Genomic DNA, 21,080 nt, shown 5'->3' on the forward strand with positions numbered 1-21,080 from the left:
TCAGTTGACGTTAGCATTCCTTTTGAGTGTCTACATAATTATACTATCAATTGTCTCGTGTGTATGTGTACATTTGAATAAGGTTTTACAAGATGATTGTATTGATAGACATCACAGTCAGAATAATTTTTGATTGCAAAGCTCAACCATTAAAATAATTTAACGTCATCAGCCTCACCATGTGGTCTGATTCTTGCAGGTGCTCAAGGCCCTTCCATGGTATCAGAACTGATTTTGATGAAGTGAGGCATCCGAGCAAAATAGGTAATATTTGCATGGGTACCTATCTAATTGTATCTCATTAATGGTATGAGCAAAACTATTGCATTTCATGTAAAACGTCTCTGTGAATGAAAGCTTTGCCTTAAAGTGCAAAGTCCCTCTCAGTTCAACTGAATGTTTCCATATCCTGCACTTTCACATGAAAATGATGGCCTTACTTTTCTAACAGTTCTCTTTGGTTTAGATGTTAATCCTGGACATAATTCAAACACATAAAAAACAAGTACAAATGAAGCCCTTCTAGTTTACAGTACATTTGTTTCATGGGAAAGAAAGCATTTAATAGTCTTATCTTAAGATGCCACTAAAGCTTTATACTGGATACCATGTTATTAGTAGCTGTAAGCCTATAGCAGCAAACCAACGTGTCTACGTACATGCACTCCCTTAGGATAGGTTGAGGGAAAGGGGTAGCAATTAAGAAGTAAGGAACAGAGGTGGAGAGTTTCAACGTGTCTACATACATGAACTCCCTTAGGATAGGGTGAGAGAAAAGAGTAGGAATTAAGATATATGCGCCACATCTATACCAAAACGTTTTTTTGGCACTGACACCAATCAACAGTTGTGCGTCGACTCGGCAGGGACCAAGGCATGTATATGCCTCTCCCTGCTTCCACCGTCTACACACACAACCAAATTACATCTATACCATGAGCGCATTGCTCCTAAAAAGTGTTTCTGGCACTGACACCAATCAACAGTTGTCTAGAATCGGTGTGTATTTCGCTGTGGTTTCAGCAACATATAATGCTTGATGATCTTTATCCTTTTCAATATTGCAGCCTTGAGTATCTACCAATAGGAATAGCAATCTGATACTTTCCTTTCCTTTTTCTTTAACAACCAAGCTGTTTGTACATTTGAGTGGATGCACTTTGCTTAACCTAACCATCTAAAACAACTCAAACTGTCAAACAAGTATTCTACTCCCCTGAAGGAAGGAAGCCATAGCCCACAAGATGACTCAGTTATTCAATACTGCTGCTGCTTTTTATCCAAACAGCATTTGATTGCCAAGCACTATTGACATATTCAAATAGATTTTAAAGTGCAGCTTCATGCAAAAGTTTTAAGTCTGAGAATGTAGAATAACAATTTTCTTTTAGTCAAAACCTCATTTGAAAGTTGTTGACATAGGGTATAATGAGCAACTGTTTTTCATAATCTTGTTGTTCTCTTTTGTGATACAGGTTGACTGTGGGAATCCATTCCTAATTCAGGTTGGCTGCTGACGTAAATCAGGAGCGAGGTCCAAACATTTTGCTGACACTTTTCCAGACGCTGGGTAGAATCGGGCCATATTAATAAGGTAGGTTTTTCTGGTGTTTTCCATTTCATTTCAATGATCAGGCAGACTTATATACACTACCCATCTCTCTGGGTATGCAGGATTTCAAGTGTAGCTGTTTGGTTCAGTTTGCGTTGCTTTGTTCCTCCTTGTGTATTATGTATTTGACAAGGACACATCGGTTGGATATTTATTGAAAAGTAATGAATTGGGAGAACAATTAAGTATGTAACTTAACCATAGTGGCCCAAGTTTGCCTTCATACTATTCGCACCAAAAAAAAGTGTCCTCATGTATTACATCATGACATCAAATACATGTGTTGACCCTGGTGTGGGAAAGATACAACCTTTTTTTATTAGGGACTCAAAGGACGGACCAAAGGCACTATTCAAATACTTCAGAGCTTCATGAAATACAACTAGGCCAAGCTATTTTTACGTATATTTCATTATGACTTACTCGTGTGTATAATTTATACTACAATATAATTCAGGCTCATTTTATCACGATTAATTGCTTTTTTAATTCGCCCAAATCTGGTGTATGAACCTCTGAAGTACTATCGTTACAACGTCTTTAGAGATGGACAGGGTTTCAGACACATGAATACAGCACTGCTGACCTGTACTGTATCTTCTTTTATAATCCCATTTTGCTAAATATCTGATTAATTCTTTATGGCTGAAATTCCCCAGCATGGCAATTTGAAACGAGAATGTCCTCGGCTGTGATCCACAGTGATAGTGTATGAAATGAGCACATCCACTGACTCGGCCTACTTCTGATTTCCCAAGACAAGAGAGTTCCTACATTTAAACCATGATTTAAACACACACTGGCTCTTATCACACAGCTCCTCCATAATACTATGGCCACTCAGTCTCTCTGTATTTTGTGTGTGCTTGTGTTTGTTGGGGGAGGTATTTTTCAGTATAGCAACCTTTGCTTAACAATACTGCATGCATGTGCTTTTGGGGTCTGTGTGTTCACGCAAAGTGTACCAGCACCTTCTATACAGTGCTCTTTGTTCCCTTGTGTATGCGCTTGCATGTTCTTTTGTAGCATACTGTAGAAAGAGCACCGTTTTTTTGTGTTTTTTGTTCATACAAGTCAAGTGTAAAAAAGGGCATTACATCATTAGTTTATAATGTGAGGTTTCATGTGTAGACATGTGTTACCTACATTTTGTGAGTCAAACTTTCATGGAACCTCTGACAGCTGGATGCCAGTTTGTTTTAACATAGCCCACTTATTGTGGCTTATTTGTATGTGTATGGTTGTGTAAATAGGGACTCTAGGTTAAGTAGGCCTGCCACCCTATGACCAGTGAAATATGTCAGTATTTGACATTGATTTCACATACCCGTGTATGGCAACTACTGTATGGTATCTTTTAGATTAGAGATCATATTATCATTTACTTAAAGGGCATGGTTGTGGGTTGGGTTAGTTAACTAAGACAAACATTGACTCATTTTCAGGCCTTTTGGGGTCAATGAAAAATGTCACATCAGATTTTAAGTGAATGGTGAACCTGTTTATATGCAGGGATCTACTGTTCACCTGCTATATATTGTACCTCTGCTGTGTGGAGGCCGTGCAGGTAGCCTACATTGGTATTTTTGCAATGTTTTGGTTAAAAACAGCTGCAGTTAGTGGTGTGAGACACATCTGTAAAGTTTTAGCCATGAGAATAAAAACGAAGAGCTGAAAGACACACAAACTCGTAACAATTCTCTCTCAGTCTTTCATCCCTGCACAAACTGCCAGTTACCTGATCCTATTGTAAATGCAAATATTAGGCAGGTTAGGTGAGGGTTCGGCAACAAAAACGCTTTATATATCCTTTATTTAACCAGGTATAAGTCTCATTGAGATTAAAATCTCTTTTTCAAGAGCGACCTGGCCAAGAAGGGCAGCATGAACAAAGTTACAACAGATCAAACACAGACAATACAGGCAGACAAATACAGCTGCCGTAAAACACAAATGAAATGGCACATTAACCAGTCAATATGCAAATAAAAGAAACTATTATAAATCATTAAAAACTGGCACAATTTAAAATGACTCTCTGTCCTTTAAGATGGACTTGAATTCCTCCATAGTGATTACATTTGACAGTTCCAGCTCCTTCTGTATATTATTCCGAGCAGAAGGGGCAGCATATTTAATACTTTGTTGTTAGGGGAAGATGGTGAAAGTCAAGGATGCTATATGCCAATCCACAAGCCCATCCTCCACCCCTTTGAATTTCTTACATCACAATAGAGCACAATGCATTGGGTATAGGGAAACTAGGTTGAAAGGAAGGTTAAAGAAAAGAAAGTCAAGACAAGATACGAATACTGCATGTTTTTGTGTGTGCAATGCATGGATGCACTGATATGTGTCTAGTCTACTTATTTGCAGGCTATTCATGGCCACCTCTGTGTACTTGCTCTATTTAGTCTTACCTTCCCCATTTTGCCCTTGACTTTGACAACTCTCTCTTTACACTCTCAAACGCCTGATGATAAATTATCACATACATCAATCTATAAGACCAGACAGCCGCGTCTGAAGGTATTAACCGTCATGAAAGAGATGCCACACACCTACAGAGTGTGAGTTAAAGTGATGGAGCAGAAAATAAAGATGTCCCTTGGGAGGCTGTGAAAGGCCGATAATATTATAGTCACTGAAATGAAATGCAGTTGTTTCTATGTCTTTGCAGCAACCATGTGATATTGTGACAAAACTGTATCAGTGCAAAGTGTCAACTCTTGGTATACCTTACAGTGTTTCCCACAGAATTTGATTCTATTTGTGGAGGACGATATTTATTTGTGGCGGCCCGCCACAAATAAATCAATGTATGGGAAACACTGCCTTACTAGTTGCAATTGGAGATGGCTTTAGTGAACTTCTATATTTACTTCTGTGTTTTTTTTAGATAGAATTATTTATTTCTTCTTCATTGTATGTGCACTCTTAAATGGGTTAGTATGTGTCTGTTTCTGCAAATCCACATTTCCTCACTTGTTATTATACTGTATGAATGCAGTGGGTTGTCATGGGAACTATCCGTGATTATAACCATCAATGAATCAGGGGGAAAAAATGCCCTTTTCTGTGAGTGGTGTGCCCTCTTCAGCTGTGAATGATTTGTTTGAGTGCAGCAGGGGGAGGGCGGGGGTGTCCTTGCTCTTTTAGTTTAAAAGTATTTTGTAAGAAATGGAGATATACCGGGAAATGTATATTGGCAGAAGGGATGCGAGAGCTTGTCCTTGGCCTCCTGTTTACAACCCTAATTGATGTACAGTTTTTGGATTAAATATGAGAGCAGATCATGTTTACTTTCCTTAAGTGTTAAAGAAAAAGTTTACCATTTCATAAGTGAATAAGTGTCTTTCCCGAAATTGAAAAACTATTTCTTAACCTTAAGATATATTAAAGGCTAACGGAATAAAAAGGTCCACTCTCGGTACACACCTATGTGGCAATGCCTGAAATACATTTCCAGTGCCTTTGCATATGCAAAACGCACACTGTTTTTTCGTGTAAAACTGCCAAAAGCAGCTGGTGAGCATGCACCTGAGAGCCTCTGACCCACATTGGCCGTGTGCAGGATGCGTCCCACTTTTCCACTCGACGATGCATCAGTAACCCGCTGTCTACTGTCCGTAGGGCTGAGCTGGACAATGGTCAGAGCTCACCTGAGCTCACATTGTCATTATTCTTCATTATTCACACAGAAACACAAAACGATGACACTTATCTCATTACTCATGCCTTTTTTCATATCCTTTTTTGAATGTCCATATGTGCACTCAAACAGTATCAAATTGTTTTGCTGGGGTTTTAAGGTTCACAGTGTTTCGCCTCTGTGTCTCAGACTCACACTTAACTACCCCCCCCCCTATTTTCTCCATTACTACCTCCCTCTCTCTCTACACCCTCTCTCCCTCTGCATCTCTCTCTCTCTTACACACGCCTGCACACACACACACACACACACACACACACACACACACACAAACACACACACACGCACGCTGCCTCTTTTCTGCTTCTGTCTCCTCTCCAGCTGTCTCATTTTATTATTCCCTCTTCCCACTCTCCTCCTCTCATTTGCCTCTCTTTCTCTTTCTCACACACAAGCTCTCTCTCTCTCTCTTCTTTCCTAACATCCACCGGCAACTGCGCTGAAATGCTCGCTCACCATGCCTGTGGATCCCTTCACTTGACTAATTAGCCTTAAAGTGCTGTTGAAGATCATCATATTTAGCTTAGCGGCAGAGTGCAGACAGATATAGTGTAGGCTGGCTAGAGGCTGGGTGGCTGGCAGTGGACAAGCTCTCTATCTCCTTCTCTCTCTCTCTATTCTCACTCAGTGGCGAGTGACGGAAGCGAGGGGCTGGTTTTGCTTTGAAAGAGACGAAAAGGGGAAAAGAGAAAGAAGCGGAACCGAGACCACAACGCAACTACAGAATGGGAGTCCGCTGCAGGAGCAAATCCTCCTAGAGACACAGACTTGGAGGAGCATTGGTCATACAAGCTGAAGCACCGCTTACAACAAACAAAGATTTAAGGTGAGAGTTTGTCAAACCTGTAAATGCTTGTTTTATGTCCTCATTCATTTTGGATATGGGTTTTTCTTGAAGATGAATGACTGTATATGTAAAAAGAGACAATGTGTGAGTGGGATTTTGCATCTTATACCACAGACATTGCTAAACCTCAGGTGCAGTTACAGGAGGAATTATCTGCGGGGATATTTCTTTCTCTCTCACACACACACACACACACACACACACACACACACACACACACACACACACACACACACACACACACACACACACACACACACACACACACACACACACACACAGGCACACACACACAGGCACACACACACACAGGCACACACAGGCATCAGCTGTGCATTACCACTTGTTGGACTGACATCCATATTGACATGTAATGAATACTTAAACAATAGTCAGTTGTGCACGGACTTGTTTGTATGAATGAACCTGTGCAAAAGGTTTGGATTGCTGTGTGTGTGTGTGTGTGTGTGTGTGTGTGTGTGTGTGTGTGTGTGTGTGTGTGTGTGTGTGTGTGTGTGTGTGTGTGTGTGTGTGTGTGTGTGTGTGTGTGTGTGTGTGTGTGTGTGTGTGTGTGTGTGTGTGTGTGTGTGTGTGTGTGTGTGTGTGTGTGACAGCGAGATAGCGAGTGGGTCTTTTGTTGCCGTGGTGCCAGTGTGGAGCTTAAGGATGCAAAACCTAGTGAATAACATGGACAGCAAGAGAAGATCAGTCATGCTAACCTCACGCCTGATTGCTTTTTGCTGGTTTAGAAGCTGGGTACATAAAGGAATACAACCCTCTTTTTGTGTGTGTGTGTGTGTGTGTGTGTGTGTGTGTGTGTGTGTGTGTGTGTGTGTGTGTGTGTGTGTGTGTGTGTGTGTGTGTGTGTGTGTGTGTGTGTGTGTGTGTGTGTGTGTGTGTGTGTGTGTGTGTGTGTGTGTGTGTGTGTGTGTGTGTGTGTGTGTGTGTGTGTGTGTGTGTGTGTGTGTGTGTGAACATGCAATCCCCACAACTTGTACAACCTGTTCTCTCTTTAATTGGTATCAATGAATGCCTTTTACAATCGTAAAGCAACTGCCCCTTTATGTGGCTCTTTTATCTCCTCCTGCACTTTATATATCGTAGCTGCTGCATTGTACTGCCTTGTGGCTTGTATGCTGCTCATGCTCTTTCTGCATATCATGTATTTCTGTTTGCCATGTATATACATGTTATGTTCATAAATGTTGTATGTGACGGGACTACGGATGGAAATTAGCTCAAAGCTAGAATCCGGCTCATTGACATTTAAAAGCATTATTTTGTTTAAAATGTTCATTAATGTGCACTGTCCCGGTTCAAATAAACGATTAAATGAAAACAAATAGAAAGTCTTTGTGTAGCTGAAGCTCTTCTATATCAGAAGCATTCACTTATTGGAATCTGTACTGCTTTATATGTGTGTATGTCACTCAGCCAAACATTGCACAAATATTTTCTTTTAGAAAGAGTACAAATATATTTTGAAGCAAGATTTGCGATGTTCAGAAACGTTGAACATTTTTTGCAATAAACACGTGAAATCATGTGAAGCTATAAATAAATGATGATTAATCTATAATGCGGTACGAAAATGCCAATAGGGAAATCTTTGACACATTAGAGTAAGGGAGATTAAAGTATACGTTTTGAGTGTAACAGCACCTGAGGGTGATTTAACCAAAATGATGATCATATAATCCTCCAAAATACTACATGTTTAAATTAAAGGGACTACTAATCAGTTCCTGCAGAAAGATGCATTTTTGGTGTGTGAATTACTTCAAAATGTGTATAGACTCCTTTAAAGGATGTCTCGTTTTGAAAAATCTATGATTCTCAGCGTGATGCTTGAAGTGTTGCAATCTTCGAAGGAATGATTCAATTTCTCAGATTACACTGTTTCAAATGAGAAAAGATCTAAGTGAATTGGGTTAGGGAGTATTACATCTTTAATGCTTGAGTTAATAATGTATACACTGTAATGCTCCTTAAAGCGTGTTGCAGCAATATTTAATTGCATTCTAATGAGCTTACCCCTCTTTCAATACCACTACTGAGGTGCCATTGAGCAAAACCTTTTACCCAGACTGCTCCAGTGCAGCTGCTCAGTGGCAGATCACACTAACGCACAGCTTTCAGGTGTGAATGTGTACATTTGTGAATGTAACAAGGCGTTATTGAAAAAGAGAGAAATTCCCCCATGAATAAATATAGATGAAAGAAGATAAATACATATTGTATATCTATGGCAAATAACGCTGATATATATCTTGTAATTGTGTGGACAGGAAATATTTATTCAGCTTTGCCCTAGTCTTTTATGTTTGACTTTTGAAAAAGGCTTTGAAGAACTAGATTCATTGCCGGATTAAGATGTTGGTTTCTTTCCTTGTTACACTTATACAAATGTTACTATATCAATGATCAAGACATGGATGCATTCCAACCTGGAGCAGTGGCTTCCTCCCCTCTCACGACAATTGATTGAGGAAAGGGCGGACATACTGCATTCGAGATTTGCCCTCAGCCATAAAGTCAGAAAGATAATTGTTGTCAAGGAGATGAAGGAATGAGCTCGATATCTGAAGAGGAGAACCAATTGGTGTTTGAATGAATACAATGATGTTGAAGACTGCTGAGGGGCAGTTGCTTTACGATGAATAAAATCATGATTTCAAAGTTCTTAGAAACACTGCATTAGCTGTTTGATTCCAAGAGGATGTACTTGGAATCCTTTTGAGACTCCCGTGAATTTATCAAAGTAGAAGCTGACATTGTTCATCAACAGTGCAGTCATTTGCATGTCAGAAACCCTGAGCATCTTGTATGCTTTTTTGCTCTAACTTTCCTCACCTCAACTCTTCCCCTGTCTCCTTCTATTCCCACTTTGGGGACTGAAGCTGTTCTTCCTCAACTTCTACCTGTTATCCCCCGATAACTGTTATTTCCCAGTGCTGAGTCTGCTGTCTTTCCCCCACCCTCGTCTGTTCACTTCTAAAGAGTCTCGAACGTCGGCATCATGACTTTGTCTCTCTCTTATCTCTTTCTGTCAGGCTTTTGTTTTTGATCATCGCTCCTCTGTCTCCACTCTACTTCTCTGCCTTTCATCCTCATCCAACCCCCCATACCCCCAATTCTCTTGATTGGTTACCCACACTGGTGTGTGTGTGTGCACCTGTATGTGTGCATTTTTGATGCACCTTGCGGGATGTATATAAGTTTGTGTGGGAAAATGTTCCATTGTGATTGAAGATCTTAGGCTATTGAACCCACGGTATTTAATGTTTAGAATCACATATAATTGCATGTACTTAACTGGTGTCCTGTATCACTGAGAGGCGCACCACTAATGTCTTTTATAATTTCACTTGAAATTCTGCCAAGCAACATCTTTTGCATAAGATTTGACCTGTGTCTTTCTTTTTAAGCTGTTGGCATTTTTGAGACAATGCTTAACATTTCTAATTGAGAGAAACTCAACTTTGCAGTGAAAAAGGAATTGTTCAACAAATTGAAATGTTTTCTCTTGCCAATCAACCAACTATGAAACCCTCCAAGCGTCTTAGATTTACTCTTAAGCCCAGCACTGAATATAGATAGACTATTATTTACACTTCTGGAACTTAAAAAATGTTTAATGACTCATGTCATGATTAAATCCAGCTGACAGTCAGGTCTTTTTACCTTTTTAATAATTCAAGGCTATTATTACCCCCAGCCAAACTTTCAGTACAGGTTGACTTGGGATGACTGGATGAGTTGTCTTAAAACTGTATTTTCTAAAAAGACTTGAATATATGGCTCTCCTGTATTACTTGCTACTATACACCTCCATGTTACCCAGGCTTCTGTAACAGTATAGACACTGAATTTGTTGTTGAGTATTATAAACCTTACAAAACACAAAAAATACACAACTTCACAAACTGTTATCCACATCATTAGGACTTTCAGTATGTCTGTGTTGTATGTGATCATACTGTACATTTGCATTTTTAAATGTTGCCCATAATGAAGTAGTATGTGCTTTTACTGCGCTGTATCTCTGCATCCAGCTTTTTCAAACAGAGCAATTCAAACTCAAGCTTTGTGATGACCTTTGACCCCACAGATGATTGACAGTCAGTTGTCAGCTCAAAGGAGGGCGATGAGGAGCCTTCCTGATGACAGCATGCTGAAGACCAGCACCTACATCGTGCCCTGCTTCCTCTTAGTGGAGGTGAGTGATGGACACATTTTTATCTAAAGGGATCAGCATGCAGTACTGTGATCAATTGATGTGATCATCAGACTTCACCCACGTCTGACTGTTAGAACCTGATCCGACCTGAACATTGAAAGTCAATTGAAAATAGTTTGTTCTTGCTTTAAGTCGTCATTCACAGGCAACATGTATCACAGTTGACCTAACTTTCATAGGCTGATTCTGTACAGAAGGCAAGGTTTTCAAAATGCTGAACATGAAAAGTGGGCAGAAATGATGAACTTGGAGTTGCATCGAGAAAACCGTGAAAGTCTTCTGGCTGTGAATCTTCCTCTTTTTCTTCTCCTGTTCTAGTTCTTCTCACATCTTACTTCACATGTTTCTCATGGCAGATTAACAACAATGAGTCTCAGTTGGGAAATTGCATGAATTAGCAGGCTCTGTTTCCAAATCACTGACTCTCAAATGCAGTGGTTGATTTGGTTTATTTGAATGGGTAATTACTCTCAGTCAATGAATCATTTACAGATAACATTCAGCAGAATGGTGCAGCCATCTATCGCTAAGGTATCCTCGCAAAAAAAAGTCTTTCGTGACCTTTTTGCTCGACTTCTTTCCTCCACTCCTCTACTCTTCCCACGACTCGACTTCTTTTCCTGTAATCCCTAAATGACCCGGCTTCATATCCTAATTAATTGGCCTAATTAAGAACGGAAACCCAATTAGCCCGTGCCACTGCGCAAACACGCTCGAGGCCTGCAGGTCCTCTGAGCTATAGCGCAACAACAGCTGAATTAGCAGTTTTCTTTTTTTGTTTCTAGCTTTAAAATACAGTCTTGAAAATTCCACCCTAAAAATATGATCTTGTTTTCTTATACGGTTTTACATATTAAGATTTAAGGTTTGTGAGTAGTCAAATTGGGTTATAGAAAGTTGACTAGCTGAGTCAGAAGTTCAGGTTTAGAAGATATAATTACCCACAGGAATGAGGAGAGTTGTCACCAGTCAATACAACCTTAAAGGAGGGGTATGTAATTTATTTCAGAAACAGTTTTTGTTATATTCCATGGAATGCTGTTAACATCCTGATAGCAATGAATACATGAAATGCTTTGACAATAAATACATTAAAAAAATTCACCTGTGGAAGCCGTAGTACTGTAAAAAGAACGACCAATCATTTGAGCCGGCCCGGCTAAAATAACTGGATGGCCTACCTGCCTGTCAGCCTTCCATCTGGGCACAAACTTATCTCGTGCCCTCATTGGTCATGTGCGTGTTCGTGTGTGTTGGAGGAGGGGCTCTGTGAGGAAGTGGCAGATTTTTTCCGGCTGTGTATTTTCAAATTCTAGCGCACTCGAGCTGGTTTCTCCGAAACTACCTACCCCACCATTAAGGAAACATAAACTTGGTGTCATCCAGGTTATTATTTTAAGTTTTTACTGTAAACTCTAACTTGTGTTTTCTTTAGTGCACCTGCAGTAGCACCTGAATGAATGTCCTTAACCTGGTTTCTCTCTTCCTTTGTACTCATTCCATCACTCACACCATCCTCTTTAGACCACAGTCTGTTTTTTTCCATCTGCTCTTTGTGCCTCATCCACTCCACTCTTTCCACATAACAATACTCTTCATCACGCACCTCTGATATTGATGCATCTCCTTTTAGCCCAGATTTCCCACAATCCCTGCAGGTTTACGGCTTGCTTTTATTTTTCTTTCATTGTGCTTTGGTATAGGCTCCTTCTCAGCATCCTCTTGAGGAATTGTTATAATGATTTTTCAGCTTCCTAATTTTTTCATAGTGCGCAACATCTCTAGGCTTCTATCTGTCAGCTCCTCCCATCCTCCTGTATTCTCTTTGACGGTCTCTTGAGTACTGCCCAGTCGCTCCTTTTATACAGATCCTCCACATCACTCCGCTCCTGCATTAATTCCCTTGAGTAATTACATCTTTTGCACCATGGATCTCTCCATTATTTCCCCTTTACTTGTAAAGCTTCATGTCCTCCTCCCACTCAAAAGCATGTCTGATATCGCAAAGACCTCCTTTTTCTCTATTTCTCCTCTGCAGCTTCATGCTCCCCAATGAGTCTCTGTCATTTATTCTTTCAGCTTCTCCTCTCTCTTTTGCTCACCCTATTCCTCTCAGGGCAAATAGACCTTGTCCTCGTGCTCACCTCATATATCACACAGTAGAGGGTGACCCTCCTGTGGAGGAGGTGTTATGCACAAATCATACTTTCTCTGCTTTTTACCGTTTCTGTCCCATTTTGTCACCGTAATCGATCTCTCCAGGGATCTATTGTTTTTATCTTGTTCAAACAGTGCTAGGGGTGGGAGATGTAAATCTTATTTGACTTTATTGGCTATATGTATCTGTGTACATTGCAGTAGTTTAATAAAGAGCATTTTAAAATTCAATTCCCTCCTCTAATGTGTTCATACTGAAGCAGCTTGCTGTTGCACAGCTCCCCCCGGAGGGCACACGCTCCTTTGTTGTTACATTAGCATCTCATTACCCGTTTCTATTCAATTCAAACGCCCCGTCTTATTCTTCTCTTGTGATCTTCTTTTTGTGATTCCCTTTCTCTTTCACTCCTTTTCCTCACAATCTCGTCTGCCACTCTCTTCCTTTATCATTCTATCCTTATGACATGTCCCTATTTTCTCGGTCATGCCCCGCTGTCATTTCATCGCTCCTTTAATTTCAAGGCTTGTCTACCATCGCTAACTATGAGTACTGTAATTCTCTCTGCCTCTGTTTCCACTTTTCACGTTTCTTCATTTTACTGTCTTCCCCTTGTCTCTCATAGCCATTGTTTTCCCCTGCTACTAGATTCAAATGTGAGAACTTTTGCCTGTACAAACAATGGAGAGTTCGCACAAAAGCTGCAAGGATAAACACAACACAATGAGAGGAGTCTCTCTCTTGTTTTTATTCCATCTGTCGCTGCCATCACTGTGAAGCTACGCATGGTCTGTAGCCTAACGCACTGCTTCAAAGGGACCCTCTTGAAAAAGTCATTTTGATATAACTGATTCTTGACTTGCTTTAGACGCTGGTATATGAGGGGGGGGTGTTGTGAGTCGGTGTGATCTGGGTCAAAGAGGCCTACTGAGAAAACTTGTACTGAAGCCGACTTACAAAGTACTGGGAGTGACTACAAGTGGACTCTTTGAGTGGATATCACTGAGCGCACAACTAGAAGCTAGTGAGTAGAAGTGTGTTATCAGTTGTAACAATAGTAAGACGTGATAATCATCACTGTGGTTGTACCGTAGCTGCTAATTCCTGGCACCCAGCCTTTGCAGTGTGTATCTTGGCTTTCCGGCTTTGTTTTTCAGCCCCGACTGCCAGCTCAGAGTAGTTGAGCCTCCTCCTCCTCCTCCTCTTCGCTCCTTCCTCATGCCCTGTTGGCTTCGTCACACTGTGGCACAGCGAGGTCTGCAAAGTCAACATGCTGCTGAGTATCCGACCACATAATGTTTCAGGTCCATTGCCCCTGCTGTCTCTGGTGATACTCTAAGGTCTCGGTTCACGTTTGGTTGCACTTCTTATTTCTCGGAAATTATCCCCTAATTTAATTTCTGCATAATCTTCCATGACTTCTAAATATGGTGCGATTCTGTCTTGGTGTACCAACTTCTAACTTTCAACAACATATAAGTAAAATCCTGCTCAAACCACGTTTTTCTAAATTGAAGTGCAAGACACATACTTACTTTTTTAACAATCTTTTCCCGATTACACAAAGTGCTTTAGTTTTCCAGGCCTAATCAAACGTGGAACTCGGATTTGAACCCCAGCCTATGGCATCAAAGTCCTGCTGTTTGAACTATGTTTACTTCTTTATTCTGCTGTAGAGTGCATCAACTTCAGCAAACACCACACCTTGCACTTTATGACAGTATATGTGTTGCTGTGTCTGAGCATGGACAGCCTCTGGATTTTTTCACCTTTTTTTTTTGTTTTGGGTGTGAAGCCAGCACATCATCGTTTGCTCCAATAATGAACAGCATCCTAAAAGTATCAGACCTCCAGTTCCCCACAACGAAGCTCTTCCTCGCTGCATGCGCTCACATCATCCCTGCTGGGTTTGTTACTGCCTCAGCTCATCCTCTTCCTCTGTGCAACGTATTTGTAGCATGTGTTTACTCTTTTCTAAAGGTGTTTTGTTCCCGACAAGACACCCCCCACGCCGGCCAAACTGTGCTTTCAATTTCCCAGTGTTTAAGCACCAAATCTCATGAATAAACGACCATAATGAGTCGCTTCTTGCCCTTTAAAACAATTCCTAATATTTCGTACAACTAGTGATGTATCTTTAACCCATGTATTTGGAATATAAACACATCTCACTAGCCCAAACACATTACCTTAAACTAGAATATATTACTGGTTAATTCCCTAGTGTTATTTTCTACGCTCTAAAAAAAATAAAAATAAAAAATCATGTTTCCCTTCCCTTTTCAACCCATGCATACACACACACATATACACACACACACACACACACACACACACACACACACACACACACACACACACACACACACACACACACACACACACACACACACACACACACACACACACACACACACACACACACACACACACACACACACACACACACACACAGATACAGTAACAGCTCTTATTCACTTGTTTCTCTCCCTATAGCTTCCTCCTCATTATCACTCAGCTCCATGAATAGCACCTGCCCTCCTGTCTGCTGCGCTGGGATTTCTCTGTGTGGATGTTTGAAACACTTGTTAGCTGGCTGCCTCCCACCTGTTATCACTTTAGGGAGGAAGGGAGAGATGAGAGACCCTGTCCTATATATCACAATATAGATTCCCATCATCCGCAGATATTAAATACGGAAGCTTTCTATTGAGGCTACGGCAGCACAACCAAATTATCTTATCAGAAAAAGAAATATTAAAGATCTTTGCTGGAGTCTTCAAAATGAAATTGCTTATGTAAGATATTATCTTCCCCACAGCTTTGCAGTTTCTTACATGTCTCTCCGAATCAGCTAAATAAATTGTGACAGAGGAACTTCAAAATCAAGATATTCCCCAATTATAAAATAACCATCAACCTTTTCTTGCTCAAGGACAGATAACATCAAAGTCAAGCCTCTCAGTAAAATGAGTTTATTTTATTAAATATATAAAAAAAAGAATATTTCTGCGACAAAAATAGGAATGCATAATATTATTTTCATTTTGAAAATATTACATGTTTACATAAGCATAAAGTGCAAGAATTAAACGTTTTATATCACATTGTAGGGCTTTATTCAGGGAACATGTTTGAATCTTTGTGTGAGCCTGCGTCTGCTTTTATTCTTCCATTTGTGAGATGCGGGGGCATGTTCGCTTCAGGACTGGGGATTTTGTAGAATTACGTGATTGTTGCTGCGAGAAAGAGAGGGAGATGTGAAAGGGAGGAAGAAAGGGTGAGGGGAGCGAAGCAGATACTGTATAAACAGAGAGACTGAGTGTGAGAGAGAGTTATGGCAGCGAGGATGATTGAGAGACATGCAGCAAGAAGGGGGGAGGGGGACAGAGCGTGGGTTGGAAAATGGTTGAGGTAAATATGCTTTTTGAGTGATAACAGAGGGGGGGGGGGAACTGATGAGTATAAGATAAAGCAGGCATGGCGATTAAAATACACTCAGACAAACAAAAGAGGTGAAAGAAAAGACAGTTGGAGGAGGGAGGGCATGTGGGTGTTAAGAAGATGGACGCCTGCTTTGATCCTCTCCCTTTCCATTGGTCCCTCTTTGTATTTTACATTTTTCTCCACTTCACGCTGTCATACATCCTCATTTGCTCTCTTTCCGCTCCTCTGCCCTTCTGTTTATTTTACTCTCTGCCTTCTTTGGCTTTATTTCCCAAAGGCAATCTCTGCTTTACCCCGGCGTATTTTGTGATGTACTTATGTCTCATTAAGCGTGTCGTCCGTCTGTTTATCTTCTTCCTTTCTCCCTCTGCTGCCTCGCCCATTCCTCTCTTTAAGGCTCTGCCCCTCTCCTCTATCAGGCGGATCCTCTTTCTGGCTCTCTTCTCGCTCAGTGCGTTGTAATACAGTCTGCTGACACCAGGCGGCAGTCCAGCCTGTTCTTTAGCTTGTCATCAATGTCGACTCTGTTTTCTGGGCTTTTTGTTCCATCATTTTCATGCTATTTATGCAAATGATCGAGTGTGAGGGAAGAGTGGTTCGGTTTGTTCCTTCAGCTACAGTTGTTCGTGTCTTTCTGATTGATCGGGGTGTGGTCTAAAATCAGAGTTTTTTTCTGGGTTTTTGAATCACCTGCTGAAAATCAGTGTGGTGGAAACCTCAACTGTGAAACATTCAACGGCTCTAATCATAGGACTGAGTGTTTATGTGAGCTCATCAGGAAATCAAATTACACTAAAAAGGAGGAGAGGTGTTGCCTCATCTCATGCTAATTTGAAGACCTTTTGTGTGCGGAAAACTGAGGATTGTAACTCCGAAACCAACCTTACACCACTAGTAAATGAAGCGTTGCTATTTGGGATGCCAGGTTTTGGTCCAGGGTTCTTGTTTAACCGAGCTGCATATGTTATTCATTTGTCAATTAAAAAAAAAAATGATTCAAGGAGAAGAGATCTTGGTGTGCCCAGTTTGGTGTTGTACCACTTAATGTTTGGCAACACATTACTTTAATTAATCCATTCATAGGTGGTATACAGTGTAAACATGTATTAATGGTATATAACACATACATGTATATAAATGTATTTGTAAAGTATAGCTCCTCTTGTGGGCAGTCTTGATAGTTTAACATTTCAGTTACAATTATACATTAACAAACACATACATATGTTATTCAGAGCTCCCTATCAGGATACAGTTCTGCCTTTTTTTTTAGCATGCTATGCTTTTGTGTACAATATAGTTGAAAGTATTTTAAAAATAAATAAAACCTTTTTTCATTTGGTTTATATTTTGTCTTATGTTTGATGAAAAGCAGTGGCTTGTAATCCCATATGGGGGTAGCCAAATGTTGACATCACACAACATTATATGATCAATATATGATTACTGTTGCTATTGAAGAAATCCATATTAAATAGGCTTTTTTTTTTTTTTTTCATGTTCTCCCCTGCTGTGTGCAGAAACACTACTCTCACCAACACATGAAATGGACACATCCTGCGTTGACCAGCTTCCTGCGTGCCAGGACTCCCTCATGCTTTAGTTAGGCGTCATTCAAAAACACATCAGACATTTTGAAGAAAATTTAATTTTGAGCAAAACGAAGCAGCATGCCTCCTGTTCACCCTGAGCAGTGTGACATTCGTTGTGTCCCAGCGGGGTGCTGTCATCTCATCACCAGCCTCCGTCCACACGTTCCCACCTTCTGTAAACATGTTTGACTTTATCAGTTGACTTTTCTGCCATCTGGCCGCTCCACACAGGCCAAGGCTAGACAAGAAACACTGTTTGCATTAAAGTGCATCTCACAGCTTGGCCCCAAGAGACATTAGCAATACCCACATCTATTTCCACCGCCCTCTCCCCTTCCATAACACATTATTAATGTCACATTTTATTCCCCCCTTTCCTGGTTAAAGGGCTTGTGACTTGTGAGGGCAGGAGATGTTTTTTGTTTCTGTCACATCAGTGCCGTTTCAGTCTCTTTGATTTTCTGGCTTTTGCTCCCTTTGACGTGAGAGGTATAAGCATTAAGGCTTATTACACTGCGTGATAAGTCCTTAAAGGTTACTTAGTAGGTCAGCTAAAAGCGGTTCTCATCCTTAATCTGCCTTATGTTGTTAACTCTATTTTCATCATGTGGCTTAGTGTATGCTGACATATATTAGGAATTATACCAAATTGGCTTTCACTGCATACATATAATCCCTCATACTGTATGGCATGCCTTTTGGTAAAACCACCCCGGATTATAAATTGTGAGTTTGCCAAATCTGTGTGAGTCATACACAATCACCAATTTCTACTTTTGTCTTGATTGAAAGACTAAAGTGCAGAAAGCATTAAGCATATGACAGTATGTGTACATTACATGTTAAACTCAGTGGCCAACATTTTGTACTCCGGGTGAGGCTGTAGTTTTTTATTCACACTTGAATTGAATGTTAGGCTGTTTCTGTTTGAGCGGGAGTTCTTCGAGCCTATGAAACCTTGTATGTTAAAACCTGTATGGCAGCTTTCTTTCCTTCAATTTTGACAAAACATACTTATTTTGTAAGTATTCTTATGTTTGTGTGGGAAGAGGCCTTTGTCTTTGTTTTTCTGGCTGGTGTACCGCTGATCTCTAAAGGAAAGATAAGGATGTGTTATTTACTAGACCATCGGTTCCCAACCTTTTTCAACTCAGGGCCCACTTAAGGAACTAAACATTTGTGGCGGCCCACATTCAACCATAAACAATATAGAGGCTAAATAAAGTTCTGATTGGTCAATTCAGAACTTGTGACATGTTGTTAATCCAGAAGGAACAGACCGCTGTCAAGGACTGTAATGACCGTTGCTAAGGAGGATCAAGAAAGAGAAAGGAAAGGAGGTTCAAATGAAGGTAAGGTAAGTTTATTTTTATAGCACATTTCAGACACAGAGGCAATTCAAAGTGCTTTACATGATCATTAACACATGATAATAGAACAGAGAGGAACACAATAAATAAACATAATGGAATAACAGTTTCATAAAAAAAATGCATTAATGAGATATAAAATAGTTTAAAAACGACATTGTAAATACGGTAATTGCTAAAGCAAGTTAAAAGGCTTCTGGGTAAGCAGCTGTAAAAAGTAGTGTTTTTAGCCTCGACTTAAAAGAAATCAGCGTTGGTGAAGACCTCAGGTTTTCTGGAAGTTTATTCCATTTGTGGGGAGCATAAAAACTAAAAGCAGCTTCAGCGTGTTTGGTTCTGAGCCGGGGAACAATGAGTAAGCCCGCCCCCGATGATCTCAGAGCTCTGGGGGGCTCGTGACAGGGCAACATGTCAGACATATATTGGAGTCAGTATTGGAGTGATGTGTTCTACTCTTTTTGTTTTGGTCAGGACTCTGGCAGCGGCGTTCTGGATTAGTTGTAGTTTTCTAACCGATTTTTTACAGAGACCTGTAAATACACTATTACCGTAGTCACCAAGCCTGCCAAAAACAAAGGCGTGAACTAGTTTTTCAAGGTCTTCTTGAGACATGAATGTTCTAAGTCTGGCTATGTTTTTCAGGTGATAGTATGCCGATTTAGTAATTGTGTTGATATGGGATTTGATATTGAGGTCGGGGTCCAGAACTACGCCTAGATTTCTCACCTTTTCCGATGTTTTTAGCAGTAGGGCTTCTAGTTTAGCGCTTACTTCAGCCCGTTCCTCCCTTTTGGCACCAAAGATAATTGTCTCTGTTTTGCTTTTGTTTAATTGTAGGAAATTGTTGCTCATCCAGCTACTGATTTGTTCCATGCAGTTGGTGAGGGATTGTAATGGTCCGTAGTCGCCAGGCTTTATTGTAATGTATAACTGAGTGCCATTTGCATAATTGTGGTATGACATTTTGTTAACCTTTAGGATCTGGGCTAGTGGAAACATGTATATGTTAAATAGAATTGGACCAAGAATCGACCCTCGGGGAACTCCACAAGTCATTGCAGTTTGTTGCGATTTAAAAGAACCAACAGACACAAAGAAGTCCCTGTCCTGCAGATACGATTTGAACCAATTAAGTGCTTTGCCAGATAAACCAACACAGTTTTCTAGTCTGTCCAGTAATATTTTGTGGTCCACTGTATCAAAAGCGGCACTGAGGTCCAGCAGTACCAAAATAGTGATTTGTCCCTTGTCTGTGTTTAAATATATATCGTTTACGACCCTCATAAGTGCGGTCTCAGTGCTGTGATGGGCTCTGAATCCAGACTGGAGAGCATCAAAGCAGTTATTTTGTGCCAAAAAAAAAAGTTGAGTTGATGGAAAACAGCTTTTTCTATAATTTTACCCAAGAAGGGTAGGTTTGAAATTGGCCTATAATTCTGCATGATTGAACTGTCTAGGTTGTTTTTTTTTTTTTTAAAGAGGCTTGATTACTGCAGTTTTTAGTGCTTTTGGGAACTGTCCCAAGCTGAGGGAGGTGTTGACTATCTCTAGTAGCTCTGATGCCATGCAGTTAAAAACATTTTTCAGGAAGCTTGTGGGGATACTATCTAAGCAGCAGGAGGAAGAACTTAAATGCAACACTTTGTCTTCAAGGGCATTATGGCTGATAGGATCAAACTGTGTCTTGCGGATTAAGTGTATTTTAAGAGGATGAATGGTTGCCATAGACCCCTTTCCCAAAATGGAGGCACTCACCATTAATCTTATATTTTCAATTTTGGTTGTAAAAAATGATGCAACTTTGTTGCATGACTCAGTAGAGAGGAGTTCAGGGGCAATTGGTATGCGGGGGTTTGATAGCCGGTCAACAGTTGAAAATAACGCACGGGTGTTATTGCTGTTTTTGCTGATTATATCAGAGAAAAAGGAGCGTCTTGCGTTCCGTAGTTCGTGATTATAACTGAAGACTGTCCTTAAATATCTCAAAATGAATGAGAAGATGTGACTTGCACCACCTGCGTTCCGCTTTTCTACAATGTTGTTTGCGCAGCCTCACTAGCGTGGCATTTCTCCATGGTGCTTTATTACCAGAGGTTGGTTTTGCT

The 21,080-nt window shown here is 40.4% G+C and overlaps 2 protein-coding genes across 7 annotated transcripts in view; one reads left to right on the plus strand and one right to left on the minus strand.

The window, feature by feature from the left end:
• The window catches only part of palm3 (paralemmin 3), a 31,167-nt gene extending 30,902 nt beyond the window's left edge, over positions 1-265 (minus strand). The window contains exon 1 of one of the 2 annotated variants that reach the window (XM_079666074.1): positions 179-265. Coding sequence is in view for 1 of the 2 variants with exons in the window: in XM_079666072.1 (XP_079522198.1) it covers positions 179-181 (3 nt within the window). In the remaining variant the exon portion in view is untranslated. The remainder of the gene's footprint in view (positions 1-178) is intronic. The other variant, XM_079666072.1, reaches the window with a different exon arrangement.
• plppr2b (phospholipid phosphatase related 2b) overlaps positions 1-21,080 on the plus strand; it is a 61,855-nt gene that overhangs the window by 254 nt on the left and 40,521 nt on the right. For 2 of the 5 annotated variants that reach the window (XM_079666102.1, XM_079666101.1), the window contains exons 2-5: positions 200-264; positions 1,476-1,594; positions 5,953-6,150; positions 10,283-10,390. In XM_079666102.1, coding sequence (XP_079522228.1) covers positions 10,283-10,390 — 108 coding nt within the window. In that variant the 5' untranslated portion in view covers positions 200-264; positions 1,476-1,594; positions 5,953-6,150. Of the gene's footprint in view, positions 1-199; positions 265-1,475; positions 1,595-5,952; positions 6,151-10,282; positions 10,391-15,773; positions 15,981-18,863; positions 18,958-21,080 lie in introns of those variants that run through there. The other 3 variants (XM_079666105.1, XM_079666103.1, XM_079666104.1) reach the window with 3 other exon arrangements.

Source organism: Notothenia rossii (assembly GCF_949606895.1).
Source record: "Notothenia rossii genome assembly, chromosome: 1".
NCBI classification, from domain to species: Eukaryota; Metazoa; Chordata; class Actinopteri; order Perciformes; family Nototheniidae; genus Notothenia; species Notothenia rossii.